The sequence below is a fragment of the Syngnathus typhle genome, linkage group LG9 (genome assembly GCF_033458585.1).
Source record: "Syngnathus typhle isolate RoL2023-S1 ecotype Sweden linkage group LG9, RoL_Styp_1.0, whole genome shotgun sequence".
Lineage (NCBI taxonomy): Eukaryota > Metazoa > Chordata > Actinopteri > Syngnathiformes > Syngnathidae > Syngnathus > Syngnathus typhle.
This window is the reverse complement of record NC_083746.1, coordinates 9576925-9604756: the sequence shown is the minus strand read 5'-3', so window position 1 is coordinate 9604756 and position 27832 is coordinate 9576925. Positions and strand designations below refer to the sequence as shown.

Below are 27832 nucleotides of genomic sequence, written 5' to 3'. Positions count from 1 at the left end.
TGTAGTTTAGTGTTTACACAACATTCGAATAACATTCCCTTAAACTCTAAACACACAGTATTGTGTGTGTGTCCACAGTTGAGTTCATGTGACCATCTTAAAAAACCTCAACCATAACTCAAGTGTGTAATTGCAGACACTGTTAAGTTATTATGAATGCATAATAACATTTGGGGTAATTTTTTTTTTTTAAATGTATTTCTCCTGTTACACTATTAATTCTTATATTATTACACTACTTCTTGTTTGTGCCTTCTTGTTTTTATTTTGTGTCGTCTACTTGTATGTTTATCGTGTACTGTGTCTCGTCACCGTGGGATGGAGGAAACGGAATTTCGGTTTCTTTGTGTGTCTTGACATATGAAGGGATTGACATTAAAGTGACTTTGAACTTTTTGAACTTGAACTTGAAAACAACCATGTAGTAACTAAATAACATTTCTTTGACACCCTTGATATTCAAATAAAAGGTCCATGTTCTAATTGACTCCCAGGCTTCATAAATAAGACAATTCGAGGTACGAGTAGAACAGTGGTGTCACTCAAAATACGACTGTACTAGTATAACATGTCGTTGTCCCACAAGAGTGTAACTACTATATTGACCTTAAGATGGACATTAAGGATATTGTGTAAATGCTCAAACGGCTTTCAATTGGTTTTGAAGTATTGAAGCACTGAAGTATATGCTACAGGAAGAGCTTATCGTAACCAATTTACCGATGACTGAATGAATAATCAATTGTCTTAGCGCTGTATGTAAATGGTTACATTTCAAAGTTAATGACGTCATATGTGCTTTTCTCCCACGACTTTATCCCATCAGCTGATGTTGTCAAGGACAAGAGTCACGTGATGTATGAAGGCAAACACATACATTTCTCAGAGGTGGACAATAAGCCCTTGTGCTCGTACAGCCCAAAGCTCTGCAAGCAACGCAGACTCAATGGCTACGCTTTCTGCATACGGCACGTTCTGGAAGACAAGACCGCCCCCTTCAAGCAGTGTGAATATGTGGCCAAGTACAACAGCCAGCGGTGTACCAACCCCATCCCGAAGTCCGAGGATCGCAGGTGGGTAAACTCTAGTGCTACATATGGGAGCAATGTAGTACATATGTGTACTTAAAGGTATTCTACTTGTTGTTACAGGTACTGCAACAGCCACCTGCAGGTCCTCGGCTTCATCCCCAAGAAGGAGCGCAAGAAGAAACACGACACTTTGGAAGAAATGCGTTCGCGGGCTCACCTGGACTCGGTGGCCCTCAACATCACGGTGCCCTCTTTACCTTTAGCTTCCAACGGTCTAAACAAACATCCGCCATCGCCGCCCTGCACGCGCCTGCTCGCCCTTCCCGATGGGGAACTCCTGGATCCGTTCGCCTTCTACGAGGATGACACGGACGGGGAGGAGATGGGTCCCCCTCGGAAAAGCAACGCCATCAAGAAGAAATTACAGAGCCGGCTGGTGCTGAACCAGAAAATCTGCCAGGACGCGGCGGACCGTTTCCAGACACCTGAGCACTTTAATCCCTCCCTTGTCCCCCGCGTCCACCCCTCGTCGCCGCTCACCACGCAACCCCCACGGCAGCAGTCAGGTCTTCTCCAGCCGCCCCCTCAGCAGGGTCTATTATGCAATCCAGCACCACCTCAGACGGTCAACTTTATGCCTCCTGGGATCGCCGTCAGCGCATCAGCCAATCCTGCGCAGCCACCGGGTCCGTCACTAAGCAGGAAAACACCTTTGGCTTCCAATCACACGCTGGTCATGCGACCCAGCTCCTACTCGCCGTCACCTCGCTGCCTGGCCAGGTTGCAGCATCTGGTGCAGCTTTGTGCCAAGAGACACCGAGAATACGGAGACCTCTTTCCTCATTTAGGTGCTTCACTCTCCTCACCGAATGTTAAGATCTTGTTGAGGGTTTTTTTTTTGTCTAACAGATTTTCTTGCAGGTCTGGACTGGTCGGAGGACAGCGCCGATAATGACGACGACGATGAAGAAGTTGAAGCCGAGAGATTCGTTCCTGGCCTGAGCACTTGGAGACCGCAGAACGGGTCCGTAGCGTGACGTCAACACACGAATCCAGCTCACTAGCGGAAACTGATCGTGTCATCCCAAAATAGTTTGGAGGACGACGCTGGCTCGGCGCGGAGAGCGCGACTGCTGAGGCTTTGCTCGTACCTGCAGCACAAGTACAAGCACATGTGCAGGCAGGAGAGGGCGAGTATCCGCCAAAGGAGGTACCGCTACGCCTTCCGCAAAGCCTTGGTGCACGCCGCCAGTAAGAACCCGGACTGTGCCGGGCAGCTCATCCAGGAGTTGCGCGGTTCCTCTCAAAGCCCTTCAAGGTAGTCTCAAAAACTATTTTGCATTATATTTCAACCGATCCAACCAATTTCATTTCTGCTTGTCTAAGTTCTGGATCAGAACGCCACCACAGTGAAGCAGCCACAAAAGCGCCCAACACAGACGCAGGGACGTGTACGGGTAGCACTCGAGGCCAACGCTGCGACAACAGAGCGCTGCCTTTCACCAAACACTGTTTTCAGCGTATCCTTTGAAAATTGACAACAGCAAAATTTATGTTCACCTTAATCTCACCGGAAGATCTCCTTCCTTCTTTTTCTTCCTTAACTGCTCTCTGCAGACATTCTGTTGAATCGCTCGCAGCAGCTATTTGCAAGCTGCACAGCCAAGTTCGCAGACGGTCAGCAGTGCTCCGTTCCTGTGTTCGACATCACGCATCAGACGCCACTCTGTGAAGAGCATGCCAAAAAAATGGTGTGTTTGTCGTCGCGCATGGTCTTCTCGGGTGTGGACCACATCGTGTTTAAAGTTAGTTTTGCGCAGGATAATTTCCTACGCGGGGACTGCAATCGGCGAGTGCACCACCACCACCACCACCATCATCATCACCACCACCACCAGCAGCAACAGCACCAACGTAAGCCGCGCAAAAAGACCAAACCGCCGGCACTCACCAAAAAACACAAGAAGAAGAGGAGAGTGCCGCGGCGGCCGCAGAAACCCATTCCTCCCGCGTTGCCTCAGGGGTATCTGGGAATGCCGGCTATGAGCCTAGCGATGTCCACCCAGGCCAGCATCAGGTACGCTTGAACCTGCAACATGATAACTTTGCATTCCACGCAGCTTCGTAACATCATCTTTTTTGACAGGAGCCCCTCGACTCCAGAACTGAGTACGGACGAACTTCCGGATGACATCACCAATGAAATGGAAGACATTCCAAACGACCTCGAGCTCAATCAGGAGGATTTTTCTGATGTTCTACCGAGACTGCCTGATGATCTTCAGGATTTCGACTTGTTTGAAGGTGTCCTAACAAGTTCAAGTCTAAATTTGTGATGTGGCTTTTATTTTTTCTTCAATTTCAGTTGTAGTAATTTGTTAACTAAAGTAATCTTGTTGTGTAGGCAAGAACGGAGAGTTGCTACCCACCACAGAGGAGGCTGAGGAGCTGGTGCGTGCCCTGCAGGCCATGGGGTCCTATCCGGACTCTCTCGTGTGCCTGACCTCCATAGGAGACCTCAACCCATCAGAAGGAGTGGACCACCGAGCCATGGCGGTCTTTCCCGGTGCAGTCCAGCCGGGTGGCATGGGGGATATCCTCCACAGTCGCCTCCAGACGGAGAACTTTGCTAGCCTGGAGCTGGAGGAGAACATACTGCAATCCGCCGCGAGTCACTTTCCCCCCTCGCCGCCATCTCGGCCCACGGACCTGCCTCAAACGTCAGCTGCCGCCGCTGCCTTGGTTGCACCCCCGACTGGCTCCCTGGCCACTCAGGCCCCCGAGCGGACGTTCACCCGCACGCGGCCCCCTCACATCCTGGCCAAGTCGGACGTGGCGGCGGTGGCGGCATCCCCCTACAGCGACCAAATACCCTCACCCCAAGCCGGCCCCTTCCAGACAGATGCCCCTCTCCTGCTAGAACCCCCGCGCTCATCGTGGAACAACCTTCCCCTCGCCGACCCGGCGCAGTTCGGGAATCTCATAGCGTCGGAAAGTCATCTCATATCCACGTCGCTATCCACCCCCCCTTCCGGCAGCCACTCGGTCAACTCTGTGACGCTGCAGCCTCTGGCCGCGCTCTCGGCCCTGCCTCAGAGCGGCCTGACGGGCTTGACCGCGCCCTCGGCCCCCGCTTGCTCGTCCCCGCACGATCCCCTGACTTCCTTGCAGCCCAAACAGCAGCTCCCGCAGTTCAGCGCGGCCTTCGGTCACCAGTTGGCCTCGCACAGTGGCATCCCCAACGACCTGCAGCCCAGCCACAGCTCCACGGCGCCTCCCGCCGGCTTCTCCATAGTTAGTGCCACCACTGCAAGTGCCAATGGTGCCTCCGCCCCTTTCACGCAAAGTAACTGAGCGCAGGCGACGACGGAAAGCTGTCATTCATACGCCATCCTCCATATCTCGTTCAAGGTCCATGGTGGATATCGAGAGTCTACTAGGTAACATCTAGTGCTTTGCTGGTAGTACTAGCAAGGCACAGATGTCAACTAGTGCACAAATTCGCTTCACTAGGAAAATGTCAGTGTCCTACAAGTGAGATTTACTTTGCACCGGCGACGGCACACCCTGAGCCTTTGACTAAATGCGGTAATGGTGCACACATTGGATCATGATTTTGCACAACGCCAAGGGGTCTCAAAGACGTTGACGGAAGTACCTTGACTTATAAGCTAGTTAGCATTGAATACCATGTCAACTAGTGTAATTTTGCCTCACTTGTGACATCCGGGTCATGAGAACAAAAAGCTTTCTCGCGAGCACATGCACCTTAAGACGGATATCTATTAAATGCTCAAATGGGTTTACGGAAAGCCGTTTGAGCATTTTCTTGCGGTTAGACTAGTTGTCTAGAAGTGGCGCTACTCGTGGAAAGACGGTTGTTCTACTAGGTGTGCCAATTTGTATTACAAGTGAGGTTCGAAGTGTATTAGTGCATGAATCTGGATAGTTGGAAATCAAGGAGTTTCAAATTAAGCTCGCAAGTCAAGGTACTGCTGCATGTGGGTTTTGGTGCACTTGTTTGATTTTGTACGTTAGTCAAAGATTAGAAGTGAAGCTGACAGATGTGGCTGAATCCCCAAAAACTTTTTCCCCCTTTCAATCCTGAACAAGTCCCTCTCGCCTTTTGGTCAGCTGGCCACTGCATCGTTTTCATGTCCCACCTGTTTCATACACTGCTTGTTTAAAACAAACAAACAAAAAAACGTATATAGACACAGTCACCCAAATACTTTTAAAGCTGTTTTTATATTCTGTGTATGCTGTATATGTGCTCATTTATCGGTTTGCGCAGATTTTTCAAATAAATCTCTGACCTCACTGTCGGCTGTGCGACCCACTTCACAAAAGGTTTTTAAATACTAAAGCAATAAATACATTGACGCCAGTGTTGCTGATATTCGAGTGGTTCCATGTAGCTTCGCCTGGTGAGTCCAGTGTGATAACAGTCGCAGGGACTTTAATGTCAAATTTCCGAGGTGCTGACTGCTCCTTTAACTCTCTGCTGATTTTTAGATCTCTTTGAACGTTCAAGGGTGTTCAGACTGCGGCCTGGGGGCCACTTCTGGCCAGCCGTACATTTTTTATGCGAAGACAAAGAAACTTTTAACACTTAAAAATTGTAAAAAAAAAAAAAAATCTCTTTATAACTCTCCAGTGCAATAAAGATAATTTAGTTTCAGAAGCAAAAAAAAAGCCTCACTCCAATTTCCAATCTATATTAAAATCTGAATACCGTTTTTAGATGAGTAGAGGCACATTTATTAAAAAATGTTCCCACTTTTCCTTAAACTATTGTATTTGCATTATCTTTATTATGAAGCTGTGAGGTAGAAATTTTCCAAAATGAATCAAATTGCAATTGTTTTTAGCATTTTAAGAATTGCAAAGTGGCCCTCTGAGGACAAGTTTGAACACCTTTGCGTCACATCTGCATTAAGACTTCTCATTTGTCTCTCACCAGGGAACTGTAGCACAGTGCCATTACTTGGGGTGTTTAAGAGGACTCGGTCAGTTTTTAAGCATTTTTTGTCGGGGTGAATGATCAGGATTTTAAATGAAGGAAAATAACAGTTGGGCAATTCTGGTGAGGCATTGTTGCGTATTGGGTGTATACCGTTAACGGGCTATTGTCAGTGAATTATTGAGTAGCAAATGGGCAGAAATAGTCACTTGCGATGTGTTCAGTGGAACGTGTAGAGTGTAGAACAAGTCTCATGTTTTTAAAATTGGTGATCAAACGGGTTGTAAAAGCTCTCTGTTTGCTGTGTATGTTGTCATGTTAAGTAGTCCAAGAATATTTTTTTAATAGCTATCAAAACCCCAGAAGAGACTTGGTGCATATGAAAAGGTATCGAAACAGGAATCTATTCATCCCCCCCCTAATATTTAGCGGACGGACGGACGTAGTTCAAGGTGGATTTGCACAGAAGTTAAAGGATTTAAGCCTGCCGTGTGTGTCACTGCATGTCTGTTCTGACGTGGTTTTTTTTTTTTTTTTATTAATATATACATTTCCATTTTTGCTTGCTCGTTAGCAACTCTTCACGCTCATCGCCAGTTTCCAGCTGTGAGAAGGCCCAGTTCCTTCTCCTTTCCAAAGAGAACACACATCATTGTAGCTCCACCACAAACGCCTGCAGTGTTATTACATTAAGTGGAGAAAAACCTATCGTATCTATATATATTATATTTGGATTGTTTCTTTGCCAGCTAAACAAGGTAATTTTGCTGTATTCTATCCACATTTAGCATGAGTAGTCGCCACGCCCAATTCACCCGACATGATGTAGAACAAAAACAAACAGGGCTCGTAGGCACCCGATCGCTTGCATTCAAAGATGGCTGACAAATTCCATATTCATTGAATGTACCGTCTTTTGGTTTTGAAAGCTAGGACGAGCGCAAATCTAGTCACCTTTTGTTAACGCTCCTTGTTTTGTCTAAGGTATTTTTTGTATACAAAAGGTTTACATTTTTATGTCTATTTTTCTTGTGTACAAGTTATGTAATATGTGTACAAACACTGTATGTAATATCTGTATATAGTGTGACAAATTTGATCTTTTGTTTTTGGATGTATAAATAAAACTTGCTGTGAGGTATTTGCTGACAAAGAAATGATGGAGTTTTTTTTTTTTTTTTTACCTAATCTTATTTACAGATTAATTGATCCACTGTACCACATAATTTGATGTTTTGCTAAAGCCAATCAAGTTCCCTTAATTTTCTTAACTCTAAAAACTTTTCATCTCCAATGTAAAGGTGAACAAATACTGAAGGACAATGTAATGTAAAACAGTCAAACATTCTCCCTGTAATTCATGTATTTATTGTTTTATTTATAATGTTGGGACAAAAAATAAAATCTTGAAATTTCATTCAGGCAAAATAGAATTTCCATGAACCAAAATAGATTAAAAAAAAAACATTTGATTCATTGTATTTGCTTATCAAATTCAAGTCTGAACAGGCGTGCAAAGAAAATCCAATCGGAAGTCATTTTAAATGAGCTCAGTTTGAATGAATGACAAAAATACATAAGATCTGTGCTAGATTTTTATTTCCGTCATAATCAATTGACAAAGTCCAATCAACCCAACAGCACTGCCTTGAATGAACAAACATGTCTATTGGAGTCATCACATAAAATGTACATTTGCTTTCCAGTGTTTACCGATTCTTTAAGACACATCACCAGACGTTGCTAGCGCTATTAAATAATACTGCTCCTCTGGGTTATAAAAATAGTTTGAAAGAAGAATATAGTTGTGCTAAGACATTATTAATCCTGGCCGTCACACTACGCTTTATTGCCATGACACACGAAATGGGACGCGGAATGACAATAAAAGCGGCGGTGTAAGCGCGACAGAATATTGGTAGCCTCGGTAAGTACCGCATACCGAATAAAAACTCAGACAAAGTGCAACGCAAAAACAATACACATGAAAATGAGTCTATTTTGAGCATGTAAAAGGTGCAAATCATAATTGAATTAGTTGAAATGTGTTCTCAAATGGCACGTTTTACTGGGGAGCAGAGAAAAAAAAAAAAAGAACAGCCAGTCAAGTCAGTGAACTGTAAATATTTGATTTTGAGGACCTAATTTAGTTTATCGACAAACACTGCGGCAAAACAACTATTTTAGTCCGAGCATCCAGCATTGTATCCTCAATGGGATTTTGATTTGAGCATATGAAAGCTGCTCCTATTCTGTCCCCAAACTGCAACGTCACATCATCTGAGAATGATTCAAGTCAAGCCAACAATCAACACGGACGGTCGTCCTGCTCAACGTGTGCTACAACGCATACGTGAAGTGGACCGACCACCGGGTGTCATACTGCTGCACTGTCACACGTACTCAACCACTGATAGTTTATGACGCGCTAATCCGTGGGGTCCAAAATTTCAGAAAAAAAAATTAATTCCAGGGATTCGAGCGAAATGTAGGCATTTTTTTTTTTTACTTTATTAAACACACTAAATACCAATTCATTAATTCTAAACTTTTTGGAAAACTGTTACTGTTTTTCAGCCTTTTTTCAAGGTGACCCACAGCCCTGTACAGCACAAGGATAGCGCCGCCCCTGCACTGAACACATCGTCACATTCAGAATCAATATGGGCCGTCTGAAATAAGGTGGTTTGTTCACAAATCAAACTTTACATTGAGAAGAAAGTTCAATATATATATTTCTTTTGCTTCTAAAACCAAAATATATACATATACAAATTATTTGGGAAATGTACATAAATGTTTGTTTCTATTGAGAAAACAATTTTTTTAACAGCATTGGATTGAATCAAAATGTTATTTTTTGTCTGAGCCTCAGACACTAAAACAAAAAGACAATGGGTCGCATTTGCCGCTAGTTTGTTGTTTGGACCCCCCGTCAAGCTACTTTCTTATTTACTGCACATGTGACATCATCTCAAGTCACCTGCCTCCTTACTCGTCACTGCCTGCACGCTCTCACGTCTTCTTTCCACTGGCCTACATGTACTGCGCGTCTTCTGTTACTACCTTTGTGCGTTGTATGGCTACCCAAAAGTGCAGTCAGAGGAATTCGAAAAATCAAGCACGCTGGACTCCGACGGGAGAAAAGATTCCAAGTCAGTCATTCGGCAAAGCAGGAAAACAACTCAAAGAGATGGACTTTAGTATCGCATTGTAGCCTACGAAACGGGGAAACAATCAAGCCCGTGCAAAGTGCCGTTTCTTATACAAACACAAACCTCTGTCCTCCTGTAAAAGTCAGCACTCCAAATGCAAGCGCACCTCTTTCTTAGTCTAAGGTTGGGATTCTCACGCGTTTTCCGCTAGGCACCAAGACGACAAATTTGATTAGAACCCTGACCTTCACTGACTCAAGTAAAGGCGCATCTCAGAAATTTAGAAGATTATAGTAAAACTGAATTAAATGGACCTGTCTACAGGATTCCACTTTGTTGAAATGCACATAGGCGTAAGTGAACGATTGACCAAAACACACAAGACAGCGATGTACTCAGCCACAAAGAAACTCCAAAGTCTGACGGTTAAAATAAAAAATAAATGAAATGACAGCATTTGTGTGTGAGAATAATCCAGAAAGGATGTTTGGTGTCACGTGGTGTGAAATGACGGACTTTGAATGTACACAAATCAAAGCGTGACATACAGTCAGAAGGCAATCTCACATATGGCCGTTCTACTCTCAACACATTTATCTCACAACCAATATTATCTACAGTCTGCGTTTGGCCATCTGTACAAGCACATCATCATTATTATTATTATCATTACCATTATTATTTTGTTCTTGTATCTGTAGAAATGTACTTATTTACAAGTTTTTACAACCATCCTGTAGAGCTCATTTGACCTCCCAGAGGACCTTAAAAGCAGGATACCTGAGTTTTCCCCCAAAAAACACGCACAAGCACACACATAGCACAGCTCCAAAGTAGGAGCTCAAGAGAGAAGGATGGCTTAAATCCACTCTCCTGCCCACGAGAGCACCCTCTAGTGGTGTGCGTGTGCGCTGGGAGGCTAATGAGTGATGGAGCGCAAATCCTATGACGGCTTGCAAGCCTTCATCCATGCGTCCACACCAAGGTGCTCAATTGTGCTTTTTTTTTTTCTCTCAATGACTGGCAGCGGTCTGAGGCACAGAAAACCTGACATAGAGGACACAACAGGGGACAGATTTAGTCTCTTCAACAAGCAAGCGTTTGCCACAAAACTTACCTTTTGGCATTTGAAAATCCTAACTAGGGCTGAATGATTTGCAGAAATCTGTGATTTTTTTTCCCCCTCTTCAATATTGCGATTCTTTTTACAAGTTCCTCTTCCTGTGTATTTTTTTAAAAAACAAACAAATACATAAAGCGCTCTCACTATGACAACCACAGACAATTGGGCCTGATATCTGGTTTATGTGGGTTTTAGGATAGAAATGTACACAGTGTGTGTGTGTGTGCGTGTGTGTGCGTGCGCATATGTGTGTCCATTACCTCTGAAGTCTCTGCAGCAGTTCGGCCACCAGCGAGTCACACACGCCCGGATGTATGTCTTCGGCTTCTAAAATGGCTTTCTGCAGCGCCTCGGCAGCCTCCGGCTTGCCATTGCTGGTCTCTCCTTTGGCTCTCAACTAAAATCACAGCAGCAGCATATTAATTCAGAAGCAGTCTTTTGTTTTCCTTTCAAATGGCTTCGTCTAGAATTGTTAATCACCTCAGAAAATAACGGAGAGAAGATGGAGGATAAGCTCTGTGACATAGGCCTCTTTGGACTCTCCTGTTCTTGTAAGGTCTAAAAATAAAAATGATCCGCTCGTTAGAACTCCCTCTCATTTGTGTACATTCAGAAAGGAATATACTGTTTATTTTAGCATAACCTTGACAAAAACAAACAGGTTCCATGCAAGTACAGTGCATTCAGGAATTTAATTCGGACAAAAGTAGTCCTTTGCTGGTCTCTTGTGGCATTAGCACTTTGAGATTCCTCCGAATATAAAGCGCATTATAAATATAATTTATTATTATTATTATTTACATGCAAATACAAGCTATTAATTACTCACAGACGTTTGTTATTGCTGGCAGGGACTGTGTCTCTGGGAATTTCCCACTTTGGAATATTTCCAAAATCCCACATTTCTCATCGAGGGTTGCCAGAAACGTTCAAGGAAATTATTTTTCACGTTCTTACCGGTTGAATGTCCAGCTCGGCAGGCTGCACGGCCCCATTCTGCATCTTCTTCAGTTCCTTCTCCCTGATGGTGTTAAAGATCCAATCATCACTGGCGGGGGTGTTTCCTCCAGACGCTTGTCCTTGCGCCTCCCTGCAACGACACAGCGGGTCAGTTTGGCGCCGTCGTTTGGCCGCTATGACGACGACGGCGGCAAACACACTCGTCGGAGTCTCCGGAGCTGGACTCGTCTCGGGACTGCTCCGCTTTCCACCTCTTGTATCTGTCGATCAACTCGGTCAGATAGGATGTCTTTTTGGCGTGCCGTACGATCAGCTTGTGCTTCAGCAGTTCTTTGGCGGTTGGCCTCTGTGGAAAAATTAAGCAATGAGGATGTCACAAGAGTCAAACGTGCCGGTGTTGGTCGGGGAAAAGCGACCAACTTACAAAGCTAGGCTCTTTATTCAAACAGGCTTCCACAAACTCTTTCAGTGGTTTACTGTAACTTCCCTCCAGCGTCGGTGGGTTGTTCTTTGGGATGAGGAACAAGACCTTCATGGGATGGAGCTCCGAGTGGGGCGGCTCTCCTTTCGCCAGCTCGATCGCCGTTATGCCCAGCGACCAGATGTCTGCCTGCGCGGCCAAGATGCGGCGACAAGAAAAAAAGGCATGTTCAAGTATTGACATGTAAAGAGGTTGGCTGAAGTGGCACGAGTTTATTTCAGGGCGAGATGACAAAGCACCGTGACTCATAGACATTATTCCCAAAATACGACAGTTTAGTCAAGGCACAAACAGAAAACAATGATTAAATTGAATAAAAACCTCAAGCACTCCACCCATGAATTCTTTTGCCGTTACTAACTGATAAACAAACAAATCCATCCATTCTGACCTTTGAATCATATGACGACTGTTTTATGACTTCAGGCGCCATCCAGAAAGGAGTCCCCACGAACGTGTTCCTTTTGATCTGAGTGTCAGTCAGCTGGCCCGCCACGCCAAAGTCGGCCAGTTTCACCTCGCCTTGTTCCGACAGCAACACGTTGGCAGCTGAAAATGAGACGATTGACCTTTACTGCTCTTGATGACATCATAAATTGAACTCAATATTGTGGATTAAAAGAGAACAGGCCTTTTCTGATGATACTCAGCATTCAAGTCTGATGGCAGAATGACATATCTAGTTGTTAGCACTAGCGTCAGTGCAAACGTGACCGTCGAGAGCCATGTACGTGTTTATCGCAAGAGATGATGTCATAGCGCAAGAGGGTTCTGTTAATATTTAGCACGTTCTTCTTCAACTTTTAACCGTGGATTTGTATTTTCACCAAAGTGTGCTTCCTGCTTCCCATCTACGGCACACAGTTTTAATTTATCATCAACTTTCTCACCTTTGATATCTCTGTGAATTTTCTTTTCAGAGTGCAGATATTCGAGCCCCTTTAGGATTTCTCTCAAAATGGTGGCAATCTGAGTCTCATCCAAGGAGCCTGGTTCCAACTGCAAAACACGTTCAGTGCCTTTACATTTGAAAAGCAAAATGGATGTGAAATGTTTTTGAAGACTGACTCACCAAATCAAGGGCCGACCCTCCGCCCAGATATTCCATAATAATCCATAATTTTGTCCCCTGAAAAAAACATGAGGAATTTTGAGTGTTCACTCAATAAATATTCCAGGAGTGTGGACCGCCATTCTTTTTTAGCATACATTTACAGACATATATTGCAGGATTATGCAAACCTTTATGAGGGCGTTTATTGAAGTGTGAGGGCTGGGCAGGTATTGTTTCGTTTTTATCATTTTTTTTGTGGAGGAAAAGCAGGGCAAAGGTTCTACAATGACATAGCAGGACTTCTTATCTAACATTAAGAGGCAAGGCAAGCACATACAATAGGTCATATATGAAGGATAACTTGACTTGCACAAATTTGAATTCTGAGAACTCTCTGGCTTTATTTTGAAAGGTGATTCTGCACAAGAGCACCGAGCAACCCCTCCTAATCTACCTTTCTCCAGCTACGATGTTTTCCACCACTAGCAGAGTGCATCCCCAAAGACAACAAAAATATACCTACTTCCAAAAAGCCCCAATTCCCTCCTTCAGCCAGAGGAATAATTGACATAATGGAGTGCCATTACTCTACGCGTTGCCCCTAAGTAGCCCACTAAATGCTATTAGAGGCACAGTAAGCATAATCGCACAATGTGAAAATGTAGCATGTAACAAGACGAAATATTTACAACCCACAACTGACTCTTTGTAGTTGCTGTGACTATGAGAGATGACCAAAATACCAAAGCTTTTTCTTTCCTTACATTGCAACATATACCCGCATTTAAGTGTAGAAACCAAAACGTTTTCAATTTGAGCCTCATTTATTCGCATCTACAGACGCATTCGTGCCCAACCACTTGAATTCCCCAAGGACGTGCCCGCTAAACCTGCAATATTTCTGAGTTCAACGCCAGACGTTCCCGCTCGAGCTCACCTTGAGATAGGATCCAAAGTACTTGGTGATAAAAGGACTGTCGCACTGGCTGAGAACTGTAATTTCCTGTTGGATGTCCTCAATCTCATCCTCCGCTTCTTCCAGGTCAATTATTTTAATGGCCACCACCTTCTGGGTGCGATTGTCGATGCCTTTAAACACCTCGCCAAAAGAACCTTTGCCTATCCTCTCCAGCTTGGTGAACAGCTCCTCTGGGTCAGCTTTGAGGTTCTGAGGGACGGGAAAAATTAAGTGTGAGAACATGACGTCAAATTCAAATAGTATTTTTCATTTTCAATTCGTGACCTAAGCATTTTAAGCTTCGACAATATCATAATACATTGTGCGTGTGTGTGTGTGGGGGGGCTCTATTGACTCAACTAAATGGCTTATTTCCCCGTAGAGCACCAGAGTGGAATTGTGGACCTGAAGTGGGACACTCCCACTTCCTTTCCTACTATACAATCATTAGACCAAAAGATTACAGGTTCAGTAGCCAAACATTTGAGCACAGAAATGAAAAGCTTTCATTTTAGTGCTGCACGCAATATATAAAAAAAAAAAAAAAAGCAGAAAGATAACACCACTGTCCAACGCATGCATGTCCAGTACTCGACCTAGCAGGTAAGACAGCCTGGAGCTAAGCAAAGCTAATTCCTCATGGGTGTCCATCCCAGGAGGACAGTTTCCTGTAAAAGAGCTAATGCATTGTAGGGGATCCTGGACGGCCAAGTTGTTGCTCTCGTGCAGTTGGGGTGTGGTGTGTGTGTGTGTGTGTGTGTGTGTGTGTGTGGCTACTCAATTTGATAGCAATAGGACTTTACAACAAAGAACCTGGTCGGCGTAGAATAATGCGGCGCAGAAAGAAGACAAAACTATTCAAACATCGCTCATCCAGGTGAAAACAACGCTGAGCTGCTCCTCGGCTAAAACAACAAGTGCGCTGTGTACGTGCGCTGGGAATGTACTCACCATAGTCGCAGTCTGCACGTTTACGGCCACTGACTTGAGCTGGGTTAGATGCTCTCCCGGTGTGCGCCGCAAACACGCCACGCTATGCCGTCCGAAGGCCACGCCCTCACCACTAACTGCCAACTAATCTCCGCGTTATGATCCCACTGGCTGCAAGGGAACCTGTGGCGGCAGCGGGTCGCCATTTTCCCAAAACTCCTCATGATGTGTATTTGCTAAAATGTCATAATTCGGAGAGGACAGATATGGATTTGAGCAGTCATTGGATGGATGATTATCTCGTCGAGCATCAATAAAATGTGGATGATTATTTGGCACTCACTTTTATCTGTGAAGGGATATTAAAATGATATAAAACGCTGTGGCACACACTGTCCTGGCTGCCCGGTAACAATATGTTTCAAGTGATAATTAAGCGAGAAGAACAAAATTGCACAACTGCACTTTGTCTAACTGGGAAGTAACTGATTTTCAAAGTACAAAACAATCTTTGCATAAAAAGGGACTATGAAATCTCAGCATCAAAAATAAAGTCTGGTTAAAGGACTCATGACTACAGTATTTACCAAAGTTTGTAACTAATGCTATTATGTAAGGTTTTTCCACGTTTTTCCCATTTTAAACAAGGCTACAAATCTGAGCAGCTGTTAGGATCGCTATTTTTGTTTAATAGCATAACTTCTGTGTCAATTTTCCATTCAGGATTATAAATGATAATAGTATGCAAGATCCTCCAAAGCTTCATTATAATGTTTAGAATTAACGAAAATATAAGGAGTATAAAGTTGGATGTTTTGGGGAGGAATGTGTGCATACAGGTAAATATCAGAGCTTCAACTTCTGTATTGGGGTAAACTACCATGTTGAGAAATGATGGTGCATACTAAGATACTGAAATATATATATACCTTATGATATGATTAAAAGTAGAAATAGATAAAACACTTTTCTTAATATCTGTGTAGATTATCAAAATATTCAAAACAGTGATGCAATCAGCAAGATGAAATCGAGCTAACTATACTCTCATTCTAGCCAACATACCCTCATTTGTTAAATTTCTTGTTCTCCCCAGAAAACGCTCAAATGTGACAGGCAATATTTAGAGTAATGCTACTGAACATAAAAACTTCCTAATCTGTCTTCTTTTCCCCTCAAAGTGTATTATTGACTTCAGCACAGAAGAGGTTGTGTAAAAGCCGTATTTAGAGAAGTTCTGATGAAATGACATGACATTCTGCAATTTCCATTAGTTTTAAGCCCTCACGATGTAGAGAGTGCTAAGAAAGTCTGAATACAGTTGCAGGTTAGTCGTGACACTAGAGAAGAACCGCACAAGCAGCGAACAATTCACTAAAATTATAATGTTTAGTTGTTGGATGTATGGAATTTACCTGAATCCCCGGAAGCCCACTTTGTATCGGGGAGTGAGCCATTGCGTCAGGTCAGCTACGAAGACGGCTTTCCAACCTCGTTTAACAGCTTGCCTCTTCGGCGATGTGGTCGCTTTACCCAACACGGGTCCGCAGTGCAGTCCGGGCGAGGCTAGTCACGGTGTCGGAAGCAAAAGTTGTTTGATTTACAAGCTCGGGCTCGACTTGTGGCGCCCTGTACTTCGAACCGCGTCCCCCTTGCCTTCCGCAGTTAGCTAACGATTGCGACGCTAAGCTACTTCAACTGCTAGTTGACAAACAGTTCCAGTTTGCTTTAAATTCTGTCTCGGGAGTCCTGCGTGAGCTGTCGAAATATAGGCGAAATCATCCCTTAGTTGAAGCGGAATTCTGGCCTGAAAATATTCCCAAATGGTTTCCGAACATGCACTGTTATGTAGTTGTATCGTTTGTTGCTCTCAGCACTTTTCTAGCTCCCTCGGCGCCATCTTTGTTAATGTCATTTTCATTTTGTGGGCATAGCCAATCGGAGTGAAGAACAGCGCGTTGTGTGGCTGACGTCAGCACCAGGTCAAGAACGTCACAGAAGAACACAAGTCGTGACCAAAGTTCATTTTTGAGGCATTTTGAGAAAAACGTTTTGAGTATTTATTCGTTGTATTATGTAAATGAAAATGTTTTGAATAACACGTTTAAGTATAATTGAAACTGTATTGTTCATATTGTACTGGGTGATGACACAATTTCCATTATAGCAATACGTTCTGTGGTTCTAATGTCACCATCAACACTTATTTTTGGATGATGACATAATTTGTTGGATGGAAGTAATGTTTGATTTTTAAGGGAAATTTAACAAAAAAATAAGTAGATGCTCCCTTTGGTCATTAACAATCATGCAATGTTCCCCATAATGATGACGCGCACACAGACACACACACACACGCACACACACACACACACACACACACACGCACGCACACTAAGACACAGACGCACGAAAGCAAGCATTTAACATAGCCTCATAGCTTCACACTGCTGCTTTTTTTCACATTTGCGTTTGTTTGTTTTCCTCTTTCTCATCATCACTCTCAACAGAGTCTCTCGTAAAGTCCATTTTCTGTTTGGGGCCTCTGTCGTCATCCACATTTTTTCTGAACTGGGCCTCGATTTCGGTGGGATCCATGTAGGTGTAGAAGTATGCCATGATGGAGAAGATAAAACACACGGCAACCAAAAGCGAGGCGAAGAGGACATATTCCGCCCACTTTAAACAAGGAGGAATCATGTATCATCATCTCATCAGTCACTGTGTGATTTTCTTTTCTTTTTTATTACCTGCTCGGGAATCTTGGCAAGCTCGGCCACGATCAAAACGATGAAATTGCCAACGGCGACAGTAAGCAACCAGCCCGCTTGCAGCACAGCTTTCATGTTACTAGGCGCCTTGGAGACACGAATTATGGCACAGAAAGAACACAGCAGTGTAAAATGTTTGAAGAAAATTACTGGAAACATGCACAGAGGCCTACTAATAGAAAAGTAGTGCTTTGGTATCAACTTGTGACATCTATAGGCTATTCAAATATTGTCTCAGTCATAGCAGGGCTTATTTACTATTCTATATTGATGAGACGTGAGTACGCTACCTGTGAGTAAGAGAATTCCAGGCCTGTGACAGAAAACATGACCTCGCCCGCAGTGATGAAGAAGTACTGTGGAATCTGGAGGGCCATGTGAACAGAGTTGCGCTTGATGTCTTCAACTGCGCTAATAGCCTCGTGACACTAACAGAAAAATAAAATCATATCAAACACTAAAAATGAATGACGAGCCAAGTTTACGACCATGCACGTGGAAAACTCACAGAAGGTCCAAACGTGAACGTGCTGTGGATAAGGAAAGTGTACGAACTTCCGAATCCAAACTCCCTGCTATATTGGCACGACTCTGACCCGCTCCTGATGTTAAACGTGGTGCTGATCATTGCAAAAAAAAAAAATACGTTCATATATTAGCTGCAAAATTAAAATGATTGTTGTCAATGGGTGGGAAAGTTTTAGTCTACTTACATTCCATTTTTAATTTGGGAGTAGTTTGAATAATATTCTGGTTCAAGTAAAGTGGGGTCTGCTCCACCAATGGACACATTGACTGCTGTTAACATTCCGTTGATAAATCTGAAATAAAACCAATAAATGTATTATGTAATGTATAATTTTCCAGTAAACATTGAACTGAATGCCGGCAGAACAATTTCTGCTTCCATATGAGTCTTGTCCTATTAAAAAATAAATGTCATTTACCTGATTCCATTATTTCCTTGCTGCGGCTTGGCCTTCAGATCTTCAGTCTGAGACGATGACACAGTCCATGTTTATTCACGTCTCGATCGAATGGAATCGTACGGAACTCACCAACAGCCACTCGTGTGTGACGTTTGAGGGAAGCAGAAGTGTCTGTCGCACTCCCTTGGTTAAGAAGAGCGGTCTTGTTACTCCTCCATGGCTCTCCACAGACACACTGATTTCTTCCTGTCCAAATGTTAAGTACTGCTCGCTGGCCTGCCACACAACACAAATGCAGAATAAGAATAAAAACACGAATGAAATGGTCCCCCATTTTGGTGGCGTTTAATCAAATTGGCAGCTTTAACTCAAGATGGCTGACCTGATTTGGTGGGAGTTCCAACTGCACATTGTCAGGCAGGTTGACTTTGAGTGGCTGAGCCCCCATGTTTAAGAATTTCAACTGGCTCTGCGATGATGATGGGAATGTGGGAAGTGTTTTCTACGAAAAAAACAACAATTAAAAAAAAAGAAAAAGGACAACACAAAATGTGCCTCAAAGTTAAAGGAGGTCACCAAACACGATTCATCTTCCACTTACGTCAATTTCAACCTGAACTAGAGCAGCGCAGACGAAGGCCAACGCTGCCAGAAACATCCCCACTGTCATTCTTTTCAGAGGCCTGATGAAACAAATACCATAAAAACTTAAGTGCAGTATATTGTTTGTGTCATCAATTATATATATATAAAAAAAATAATCCTACGTGAAGTTCAGGCCACATTTTTTGATGAGAGGGTAGATAACACTGTCCATGATGGGCACCAGGGTCAAGATCAGAACAGGGTTGACAGTCTTAAAATGAGAGTGAAAATGAGGCGAGTGTAACACATTCACACACACACACGTTGACTTGACTCAGGCCTACCTGCATCTGATCAGGCTGGATGACGAGAGCTCCCTGAAGACACACACGCGCACATCTTAGCACTCACATATTGTGTCTCGGCATTTCGATATTTCTGAAGTAGTAAACTTACAAAGTTGCCATCCATGGTGGTGGCCTGCAAAGTCCACCTGGAGCCCTTAAAGACAAGACAAGTGTTTGGAAGGCGGCTGGTGCAACATTTGGAGCTTTTAGCCTTCATTGAAATACCTTCTGGTCAAACAGAGTCCAAAACATTGGAAGTGGAATGTAGAGGAAGAGAACCTTCAGCACCATCTTGACTTGAGCGATCAGCAGTTTCTACAGGGCAGGAAGGAAGAATCGGAGACGAATATCAAGCATAGCTGATAAGAAGAATATTTTGAAGTGAAAGCAAGAGAATTGAAGCCAAGCTTACATCATACTTCTCCTCCGCCCAGTCCATCCAGTGCTGCCTCTTGGGGAATCTGCTGCTTCTGTGCCTGTAGCGGTTTTTGATGGCAAACTGAAAGCAAAAGGAACAAAACTAAATTTGTTACCACGGCAAAAGCACTTGAAGGAAAACATGGAACAAAAGCAAACGGTAAAGAAAACCAAACAAACTTACACCGATGCATCGACAAACATCCATCATGATGTTTCCTTGGGGCTCTGCTTTGTAGTACATGCCACTTCCGACGATGAACACCACTGAGGTGGAGACATCACACATTATTAGTCTGTCTCTCAATCAATGGAAAAAAGACATTATAATGTATATGTTGTATTTCTAATAATACACACCCAGTGCAACCACCATGAGAGCAGCGGGGACTCCAAAGGCAAGTGGATAGCAGCTTTGCTTGGTGTGGACGCCACATTCTTGAGCTGCCACAAATACACGCAAACAAATGAGAAGTTGTCACCATGGACAATACATAATAATTTAGAAAAACTTCACACCTCCAAGTATTTTTTAAATATAATTCTTAACAGTGATTATGACTGTGTTAGTGTAGGTTGACAAGAGTACAGTAAGTACAGTAAGTACAGTGATCTTGAAGTTTTTTTTTTTTTTTAGGCCTCACGCTTTTTTTAACCGTTATGATATTGAATTTCCATCTATTGTCTGTGGAAAAGATACTTTGCTTCTCTCACCTCTCAGAATGGGAGTGATGATGGTTGACAGGAGGCTGCCTCCATTAATGCACAGGTAAAACACAGAGAAAAACGTTCTTCTTTGTTTCTCCTGCACAGGACAATAGGGTTGTAAATAATAATAAAAAGGCAGTATTTGGGTTTCAAAACATAACCATGTTAAATGTTTTAAGTGGATTATCAGTCACAATTATTATTTACACACAGAATGCTAATAGTCCAACGGGTTTTGTTTGTTCACCAGCCTTGCAAATACAGTGTAAAAAGCCAAACTACAGAAAAGATGTCATTGTATGGCAATACCTCGACATGGTGCTGTCATGTACTCACCTGGTGGTCACTGAACTGGTCCCCACCAAAGGCAGCCACGCAAGGTTTGATACCCCCAGTGCCCAGAGCGATAAGGAAAAGACCCACCATTGACATTGCACTGTACGTCAACAAAAGTATGACATTCTGTTAAAAACAGGCTATCAACTGCCATAGTTCAGATTGGAAAAATAGCATCAGAAGACACCCACACGTGGAAGGTCATGTTGTCGGGCGTCCCGTCTTTGTCGGAGTCTGTGATGTCGTGGATTGCGCTGACAGCCATGGTTACCTGACCCACTGCGTAGACAATGGACAGGTAGATGATGGTCCTGAGGGAGGAAGTTACAAATCCAATGAACTATAAGTCATGATTTAAAAGAGAGAAACCGTGGTCGGCAGCCACTCACTTAAATTTCCCCAGCCAGGAGTCGGCAACAATGGCGCCCAGAATCGGGGTGAGGTAGCACAGGGCGACAAAAGTGTGGTAGATGGAGGTGGCCAAGTCATCGTCCCAGCGCAGGAAATACTTAAAGTACAGCACCAGGACAGCTGTGGAAAGTGGTCAAAAAAACAATATTTTCAACAATTTTCCCAAATTTACAATCAACTGTGGATGTGTGACTCGTGTTTTGTCACATGGGCAAGAAATTAAGTCTCACCTCGCATGCCATAGTAGGAGAACCTCTCGCAGAACTCATTCACCACAATGAAAAATATGCTGAGTGGATAGCCACATACTGCTATGTCCTGCAAAAACGGAAAAGGTGCAATCACATGCCTCTTAACCATCAAGCCTTGTTCCCTCTTTTGACATTTTTGTCTAGGTGGTCGTGGTTTTGAATTGGGGAGTGGAAGGCCCACTCTCTGCATGTTACACCCACTGCACTCGTTTATATGTTTAATAAAGACAAAGCCATCACAAAACTGTTGTAATTATTTAGATTTTGATCTAAATTAGCCTTGAATAAAGACTAAGCAGTCACATGAATTAACAGTAAAAAATGGACAGCCGGACTCGGACTCGTGGTCAAGAGGCCAGACTCTGACTCTGTGCAAAAATCCGACCGAGTCCACTGCCCTGTTCTGCAGCATGAAGAATTTAACTCAGGCTGACAGAAAACATTCTTGTTCACCTTAGGAAATGAACTGCTGTCACAGTTTAAAGTCATTTTTCCTTCTGCCCGTCATGAACATGTCCCTGGGCTTTTAAATTCAGTTTTTTTCTGATACGATGCAGTTGTTTATTAATAGTCACGCACTGTGTGCAGTGGCCGTGTCAACAAGGAACCTAAAGCTGTCAGATTTTAAATTATTGTTTTCGTTTTACTGAAACATCGTAGATATATTTTTAATACAATTGGCGAAAGTCTATTATTTTAGTTGAAATAAATATTCCCATTTCGTCGATTTGACTGTTTTTGCTTACAGGATACCGTAGTGTGATCAAAATATCGCGAGATTTGATGTTTCTGCGTATGGTTCAAGATGGCTGACTAAGGAAACAATGTCAGAGTTACGTCCGTCCTCCGGATAAACAAAGACGCGTCAAGTAACTATCATTTAAACTGGTGCATTTTATTGTTTGCTGCATTAACAGGCTGCGGTAAGCAGGGATGTATTTTTGATAGATTTTCTTGATAATTTTCCCTCAGGTGTATCAACCATGGCTACCGGTGCTCAGGTGTGTTCGTTGTACAAGAGGATTCTCGTGCTGCATCGCTTTCTGCCGCTACATTTGAGAGCCCTGGGCGACAACTACGTGAAAGACGAGTTCAGAAGACACAAAAACGCTTCGCCTGATGAAGTGAAAAGCTTCATGAAAGAATGGGACGACTACAAGGACACTCTGCAGTCGCAAATTCTGGACTCGGTCAGGGACCAAAATGGCTCTGTGAAAATTGGTGTAGACCTTCCAGAGGAGAAACTGAAAGACTTCCAAGATGAACAGATTGGACAACTTTACGAGCTCCTGCTTGAATCCGCCAAATCTAAAAATCAGTTTAATATCCAAGAGGACAACAAATGAAGAGCCTTGGGTGTCCGTTTGTGGTTTTATTATGAATAGATCATGACGAATAAGCAACAGCAATGCTGTTATAATTATGATGTGAAACCACAGTAACACACATGGAAGTAACACGAGAGTGCTGAATTCATTTCAGCAAAGCACAAATATTAAGGTTATTGTTAACTCTAGAAATATATAACCACGCATCAAATCAATGTACTGTAAACGTTTTTGTTCCTTATCTCTGAAAATAAATGGTGCTTTGAGCCCCACCGCCAACTGACTTGGTTACCTCACGTCATATTCCGTCCGTGCTCATGTCCAATAAACGTGACATTCGTTCAGTTTTATTGTTATTACATCATACAACATACCAAAGAGTAAAAATACAGTAATTTGATAGCCAACAAATATAGAGTACCCCCTCCCCCAAATTATTGATTCATTTTTACTTCAGGAATCAACATCTAGGTGTAATAAACCTTTTACCTTTCCTTTACTCTTCCCTTTCTTTGTCTCCTTAAAATCTGCACCTAAAAACAACACGTATACGTTCAGTCAGATTTATGGCAGTTATAGACTCACAACTGTGGATTACGCAAAACTCACCTGCCATGTCAACAAGCTGCTTTCAATCTGGAGACCATTCACACTTGACTTGCCACAATGTTTTCCCTCTTGATAATGCTTACTAGACATTCATACATCCTACGTTCCTGCTGACTGTTACTTTTATGGTGGGCGGTAGCATGATATGATAACAGAGTCCCTGAAGCCTCCATAAAAGATATTCTTCACAATACAACTTGAGATTGAACACAAAGCGAAAACAAGTTTCAGAGAAATTAGTGTATTTATTTCAAGAAAAGCAGCGGGGGGGAGAGGGAACATCAGCTAACAGCAGAACTGTGATTTGTGTTAAATACAAATAAAAAAAAAAACTCACTGCTGCCCAAATATAAAAAGACAATTTCAATTGGATGAACACTAAAATGGTAAAAGCTTCAAACGACCCCCCCGCCCCCTTGTAGGCGCAGTGTCAGGTTCCACCCCTCCTCGTTTTGGCATGAAGGTGAAAAACCTCTGTACAGTGTTTGAGATCCACACAGCAAAATCTTTTGCAAATATTGCACACGCTCCTTTTTCCTTTCCATATATACACACACAAATAAACACCTCGAGTCTCCCCTTCTTTTTTTCTTTAAGATGCAATGGCGTTAAATAATCTAAAACCCTCCCAAGACAGTGAGGCAATTTCATATTGGCTAACATACAGGAGGTTAAAATTGTAGAAAGATAACATGTACAAGGGTGATTGATGCACGGAAGCTGCATATACTGCTCGTGTATACATCAAAAGGGGGAATTATAAAAGTGTACTGTACATAAAAACACAGTGTGACTGATTATCAAAAAGAAAACCGACAATATCATGTGAGGACATGCATGATAGCATCCGCTAACAGAAACTAAATGACATCATGCCATTTTGAGCCCGCCCCCGCTCAAGGTTTCTAGTCAAGACCTGTTAAGTGAGCGGCAACGACTGTCCAATCTGTGTTGTCCCTCGTTGCCGCACCTTTCTGGCTCTTCACACCACCGAAGAAGAGCTGGGGATGCCCTGGATGGTAGCCCCCGTGGGCGTGCCGCTGATGGCGTTGAAGATGTGAAGCGAATCGGGAAGAGGGCTTTTGATGCCGTCTTCCACTGTGCTGATCTGCAGACGCCAAGGCAAAATCAATACACTTAAAAGAGATGCCATCGTAAATATGCTGACAAAAAAAATGTCATTTCTATACAGTGCGGATGGTATTCAATCTTAAAGGTTGGAGTGTATAGGGGACATATGAGTGAGCAGATCTAACAGATACTGAATGCACACACAGATGGAAAGTATGGAGAAACACACGGGCATGCACACACACTCAATAAAAATCATATTGATCAAGCCAAATGTCACATTCACAATAAAAAGTGGGTGGCTTATTTATTATAGCCATGTTAAGATAAGCGTGTGTGCGTGTGTGCGTGTGTAGAGATGACTTTGCAATCATCTCTAAGAGTGGTGTGTGGTGTTATAATTTTCAAGAATTCTAATGCATATATGCTTTTGCATTCATCTGGCTGGACCAATCATCGACACTTCGCATCATCATTACCATCCAATCTGCTCATGTCAGCACCAAGAGAAAACAAAACATTTACATTATCGATGTGCATGTCGCGTTACCTTCCATCTTATTTGGTTGCGTTTTGGAAAACTCACTTGCTCGTGCATGATGATGGACAGCTCCCTGGCTAGGTCTCTGTAGTTGGCCTTCATCTCGTCGTGATACTCCTGCTGGTCCTCTTTGATGAGACGCTCGTTGATGCCCAAGCCGTGGCCGCACGCTTCGACGAAATGCCTGCGTGCCGGGGCGACAGCGTTGAAGGAGCGTGACGAAGATCTAAGCCAACATCTGTCGGGAGAAATCTTACCTGAAGACTTCTTTCAGCTGTTTGACCTTGTTATCGGGATACTTCTTGGCACAGGCGTCGTCCAGAAAAGCTCGAGCGTACGCTAGCGGACCGGCATTCACCTGCACAGGGATGAGATTTAAAATGTGATGGAGGTGACTTCTCCACATTTATCTGTTTATTTGCCTCCTGAGCACTTGATGTCCTAACCTGGACGCTGATGCTTCCCTGCAGTTTGAGCTGCAACCGAATCATGTCCACCTCATTGGCGGAGCACAATTGATTCAGCTCAGCGACCTTCTTGTTCATCTCATCGATGGCCACCTCGATGGGGCTGAGGTCTTTGTGTTGCTGGTACATCACGGGGATACGTTTCTTCACGTAGGGAAAACGGTGCGTGGCTATGGGGTGTTAAAAAAAGCAGACAGTAAATGTAAGAATCTTTGTTTGAACTTTTGGATTCATTGCGCCATAAAGCAATATACAAGCGTGATTGCGGCTTAAGAAAAGTCCTTGGGGAAACAAGCTGACATGTTCGGAATCTAATCTAGATCTTTGACGCACGTGTCGACATGTGACAAGTCTTACTGTAAGGAAGGGAGCTAAAAGTAAGAACATGTGGAACCAAAGTGGAGGGTCACCTACTGGTTAGAATAGTCCTGCGTTTGCACTGCTCCTCCACCCCGCCTTGCTTTTTGCCCGACACGGTGAAAGGCATCTCGAACACAAAGCGGCGGATGTTGTGGCTTCTTTCAAAATCCGTCTTCCTGTCTGCCAGTTCTTTGTCCTCCAAATCAGGCGTCACATGCGTCACTTGTATGTAAGCATACTTGGAATCCAAGTCTTTGGGGTTGATCTGCAAAGGAGAGTTTTATGTTATTTTTTTCCATCGCGTAAGTATGGCAAGTACTCCTCATACCTTTCCAGAGTCCTGAATCATCTTCACGTTCTCTTGACCAAACTTGTCGGAATACAATTTGAGGAGCCTCTGGGATATCTCAGACAATGGTGTGAATTTGGGTTCTTTATAGATATATTCCTTGCCGTCTTCATCCTCAAAGAAGCCCTAAGGAGAGACAGAGGACATACCGGACACATGAAAAATAAGTCCACAAAAAACAATTAAACCATCCGTCGACCCGCTTCCTAATGTCCAAGTACACCAAAGCAAAACAATCACTGGCCACAACATTAGGTACACCACTTTGAATCAGATTCAAATGAGTCATAGCCAGTGACTGACAGCGACAATGAATCCTTTAAAACAGGCAACCCAAAAGGCACAGGAGGAGCAAAGCGTGATCTTGGTAGTGATGGGAAATGAAGCTTCAAATTTGATCTATAGACCAATTGCTGTATTTTTGACTTAAACCAACAGTGCCATCTAGAGGAGCCAAAAAATACAACAACTGGTTCATGAAGCAAATTTGAAACTTCAGCTTGCCATCACTACTTGATAAGCTTTGACCCACTTAAGCGGTGATTTCAATATTTTCGGAGGAAATCAAGATGACATTGAAGCGTTACGGAATCGACTGTACGTAAGAAGCAAGGCGAGGAACACAAAGCACACTGCCGTCCTACAACGTTGACTATCACACTCATTTACCTCAGCTTCTGAATCGCTAAACTGGTAATGCTACAGCGGTGTGGAGAGGAGACAGTATCATTACACTTCCCGTGACAGGTGGAAAATAAACACACCCAGAGGCCATGAATCTATTTCACAAATGATATGCATGTAAAAGTTGCCATGCAACAAATGCAGAAGCTGTCATGAGGAATGTAACAGTCAACTGAGGTAGGAAACGGTACGATGGAGAAAAGCACCCGCCCCACCACATATGGGCAGCTCAGAGACACCAGCAGCGAGGTGCAACTTACCGCTGCCTTAAAAGAGGGCAAAAAAAAAAAAAAGTGTTAGAAAGTTTTAAAACTACATTATGTTGCATCAGAACATTCAAATTGAAAAATAAAAATAGAGGGAGGGGACAAAAAGTATGTTTAACTGACCTGGCCAAAGAAGGCTACTCGGAAGTAGGTCCCCAACAACCTCTTGCCCGTGTGCATCACCTCTGTGACTTTACTGTACGCTCGATGCAATGTGTCGTACAGGTGGGCCAGTTTCTGCGCAGAGAATCAAAAATGTGATCGTGACAAACGGTTAGCAGTCCACGCGACCGTCGTCCTAGAAGGACGTGTACCTCAAAGTCTCTCCGCTTCTCATAAATGGGGATAATCAATTTGTAGATGTCCGAGATGAGCTCGTAGCGTTCGGCTTTCCACAGGCCGTCGGCGCACTCCTCCAAAAGCTCCATAAGGACGTCCTGAGAGAAATATTCATTTTTTAGGATGAATATAGTGGATGAAAATGTACACAAGTAAAACCTACTTCGTTAAAGTGGACGTCCTGCATGCCGACGTCCTCCATCATGGCCGCTTCTTCGTCGACGTTCGGCGTCACGACTTCGAACGCCGAGCAGCCTTGTTTGAACATGCCTGCGGAAAAGGTGCAATGTTTACATCGGTGTGAAAGGAGAACTTCTGAATGCAGGGTACCTTTTCTCCGCAGGTATTCTGCCACCAGCGCTGCCACATGAACGTAGCACATGGCCGCCTGGAAGAAATGACGACAAT

At 43.5% G+C, this 27832-nt stretch overlaps 5 protein-coding genes across 12 annotated transcripts in view; 2 read left to right on the top strand and 3 right to left on the bottom strand.

Moving 5' to 3' along the window:
• Positions 1-855: 855 nt before the first annotated feature.
• On the top strand, positions 856-7411 carry ino80da (INO80 complex subunit Da). Its single transcript, XM_061287250.1, has 9 exons — positions 856-1073; positions 1152-1879; positions 1953-2055; positions 2125-2349; positions 2418-2551; positions 2649-2782; positions 2852-3108; positions 3178-3335; positions 3436-7411. The coding sequence occupies exons 1-9, from the start codon at positions 856-858 to the stop codon at positions 4383-4385; spliced, it is 2907 nt and encodes a 968-aa protein (XP_061143234.1). The 3' UTR covers positions 4386-7411.
• Positions 7412-7576: 165 nt separating this feature from the next.
• stk24a (serine/threonine kinase 24a (STE20 homolog, yeast)) lies at positions 7577-16588 on the bottom strand. 2 transcript variants are annotated; one of them, XR_009715757.1, is made up of 12 exons: positions 16071-16588; positions 13705-13935; positions 12786-12842; positions 12604-12712; positions 12105-12262; positions 11657-11842; positions 11433-11578; positions 11230-11362; positions 10753-10830; positions 10533-10669; positions 10267-10370; positions 7577-10196 (listed from the first exon to the last, which is right to left on the bottom strand). XR_009715757.1 is itself a non-coding variant. In XM_061287253.1 (11 exons), exons 1-11 carry the CDS (start codon positions 16110-16112, stop codon positions 10163-10165), a joined length of 1311 nt encoding a protein of 436 aa, XP_061143237.1. In that variant the 5' UTR covers positions 16113-16588; the 3' UTR covers positions 7577-10162. The 2 variants fall into 2 exon arrangements, 1 of the variants encoding a protein (XP_061143237.1); XM_061287253.1 differs by lacking the exon at positions 10267-10370.
• Positions 16589-16691: 103 nt separating this feature from the next.
• On the bottom strand, positions 16692-23462 carry slc15a1a (solute carrier family 15 member 1a). Its single transcript, XM_061287251.1, has 23 exons — positions 23348-23462; positions 23228-23271; positions 21390-21477; positions 21138-21279; positions 20940-21059; positions 20749-20848; positions 20419-20509; positions 20065-20148; positions 19889-19971; positions 19700-19786; positions 19513-19602; positions 19397-19441; positions 19285-19317; positions 19123-19211; positions 18957-19038; positions 18738-18857; positions 18485-18631; positions 18374-18420; positions 18140-18247; positions 17935-18046; positions 17717-17854; positions 17406-17513; positions 16692-17334 (listed from the first exon to the last, which is right to left on the bottom strand). Exons 1-23 carry the CDS (start codon positions 23352-23354, stop codon positions 17116-17118), a joined length of 2184 nt encoding a protein of 727 aa, XP_061143235.1. The 5' UTR covers positions 23355-23462; the 3' UTR covers positions 16692-17115.
• Positions 22183-23021, top strand: sdhaf3 (succinate dehydrogenase complex assembly factor 3). 2 transcript variants are annotated; one of them, XM_061287254.1, is made up of 2 exons: positions 22183-22279; positions 22383-23021. In XM_061287254.1, exon 2 carries the CDS (start codon positions 22394-22396, stop codon positions 22754-22756), a length of 363 nt encoding a protein of 120 aa, XP_061143238.1. In that variant the 5' UTR covers positions 22183-22279; positions 22383-22393; the 3' UTR covers positions 22757-23021. The 2 variants fall into 2 exon arrangements, with proteins under 2 accessions (XP_061143238.1, XP_061143239.1); XM_061287255.1 differs by having other exon boundaries at positions 22196-22298.
• Positions 23463-23572: 110 nt separating the features above from the next.
• zmp:0000001200 (dedicator of cytokinesis protein 9) overlaps positions 23573-27832 on the bottom strand; it is a 40203-nt gene continuing 35943 nt past the window's right edge. For 3 of the 6 annotated variants that reach the window (XM_061287245.1, XM_061287246.1, XM_061287249.1), the window contains exons 44-53: positions 27755-27812; positions 27588-27694; positions 27400-27522; positions 27209-27322; positions 26115-26261; positions 25841-26051; positions 25406-25596; positions 25217-25317; positions 25005-25143; positions 23573-24455 (exon numbers count right to left, since the gene is read on the bottom strand). In XM_061287245.1, the coding sequence (XP_061143229.1) occupies positions 24330-24455; positions 25005-25143; positions 25217-25317; positions 25406-25596; positions 25841-26051; positions 26115-26261; positions 27209-27322; positions 27400-27522; positions 27588-27694; positions 27755-27812 (1317 nt within the window). In that variant the 3' untranslated portion in view covers positions 23573-24329. The other 3 variants (XM_061287244.1, XM_061287248.1, XM_061287247.1) reach the window with 2 other exon arrangements.

Coding starts and splice junctions, on each gene's coding strand:
- sdhaf3 (XM_061287254.1), top strand. CDS start 22,394: ATGGCTACCGGTGCTCAGGTGTGTTCGTTGTACAAGAGGATTCTCGTG.
- slc15a1a (XM_061287251.1), bottom strand. Junction 20,849..20,939: donor GACAACATGACCTTCCACGT/GTGGGTGTCTTC, acceptor GTTGACGTACAG/TGCAATGTCAATGGTGGGTC. Junction 20,510..20,748: donor ACCAGTTCAGTGACCACCAG/GTGAGTACATGA, acceptor TGTCCTGTGCAG/GAGAAACAAAGAAGAACGTT.
- stk24a (XM_061287253.1), bottom strand. CDS start 16,112: ATGGCTCACTCCCCGATACAAAGTGGGCTTCCGGGGATTCAG. Junction 13,936..16,070: donor GTGGGCTTCCGGGGATTCAG/GTAAATTCCATA, acceptor CCCGTCCCTCAG/AACCTCAAAGCTGACCCAGA. Junction 10,197..10,532: donor CTGCTGCAGAGACTTCAGAG/GTAATGGACACA, acceptor CCTCTATGTCAG/GTTTTCTGTGCCTCAGACCG.
- ino80da (XM_061287250.1), top strand. CDS start 856: ATGTATGAAGGCAAACACATACATTTCTCAGAGGTGGACAATAAGCCC. Junction 2,552..2,648: donor CACCAAACACTGTTTTCAGC/GTATCCTTTGAA, acceptor TGCTCTCTGCAG/ACATTCTGTTGAATCGCTCG. Junction 3,336..3,435: donor GGATTTCGACTTGTTTGAAG/GTGTCCTAACAA, acceptor CTTGTTGTGTAG/GCAAGAACGGAGAGTTGCTA.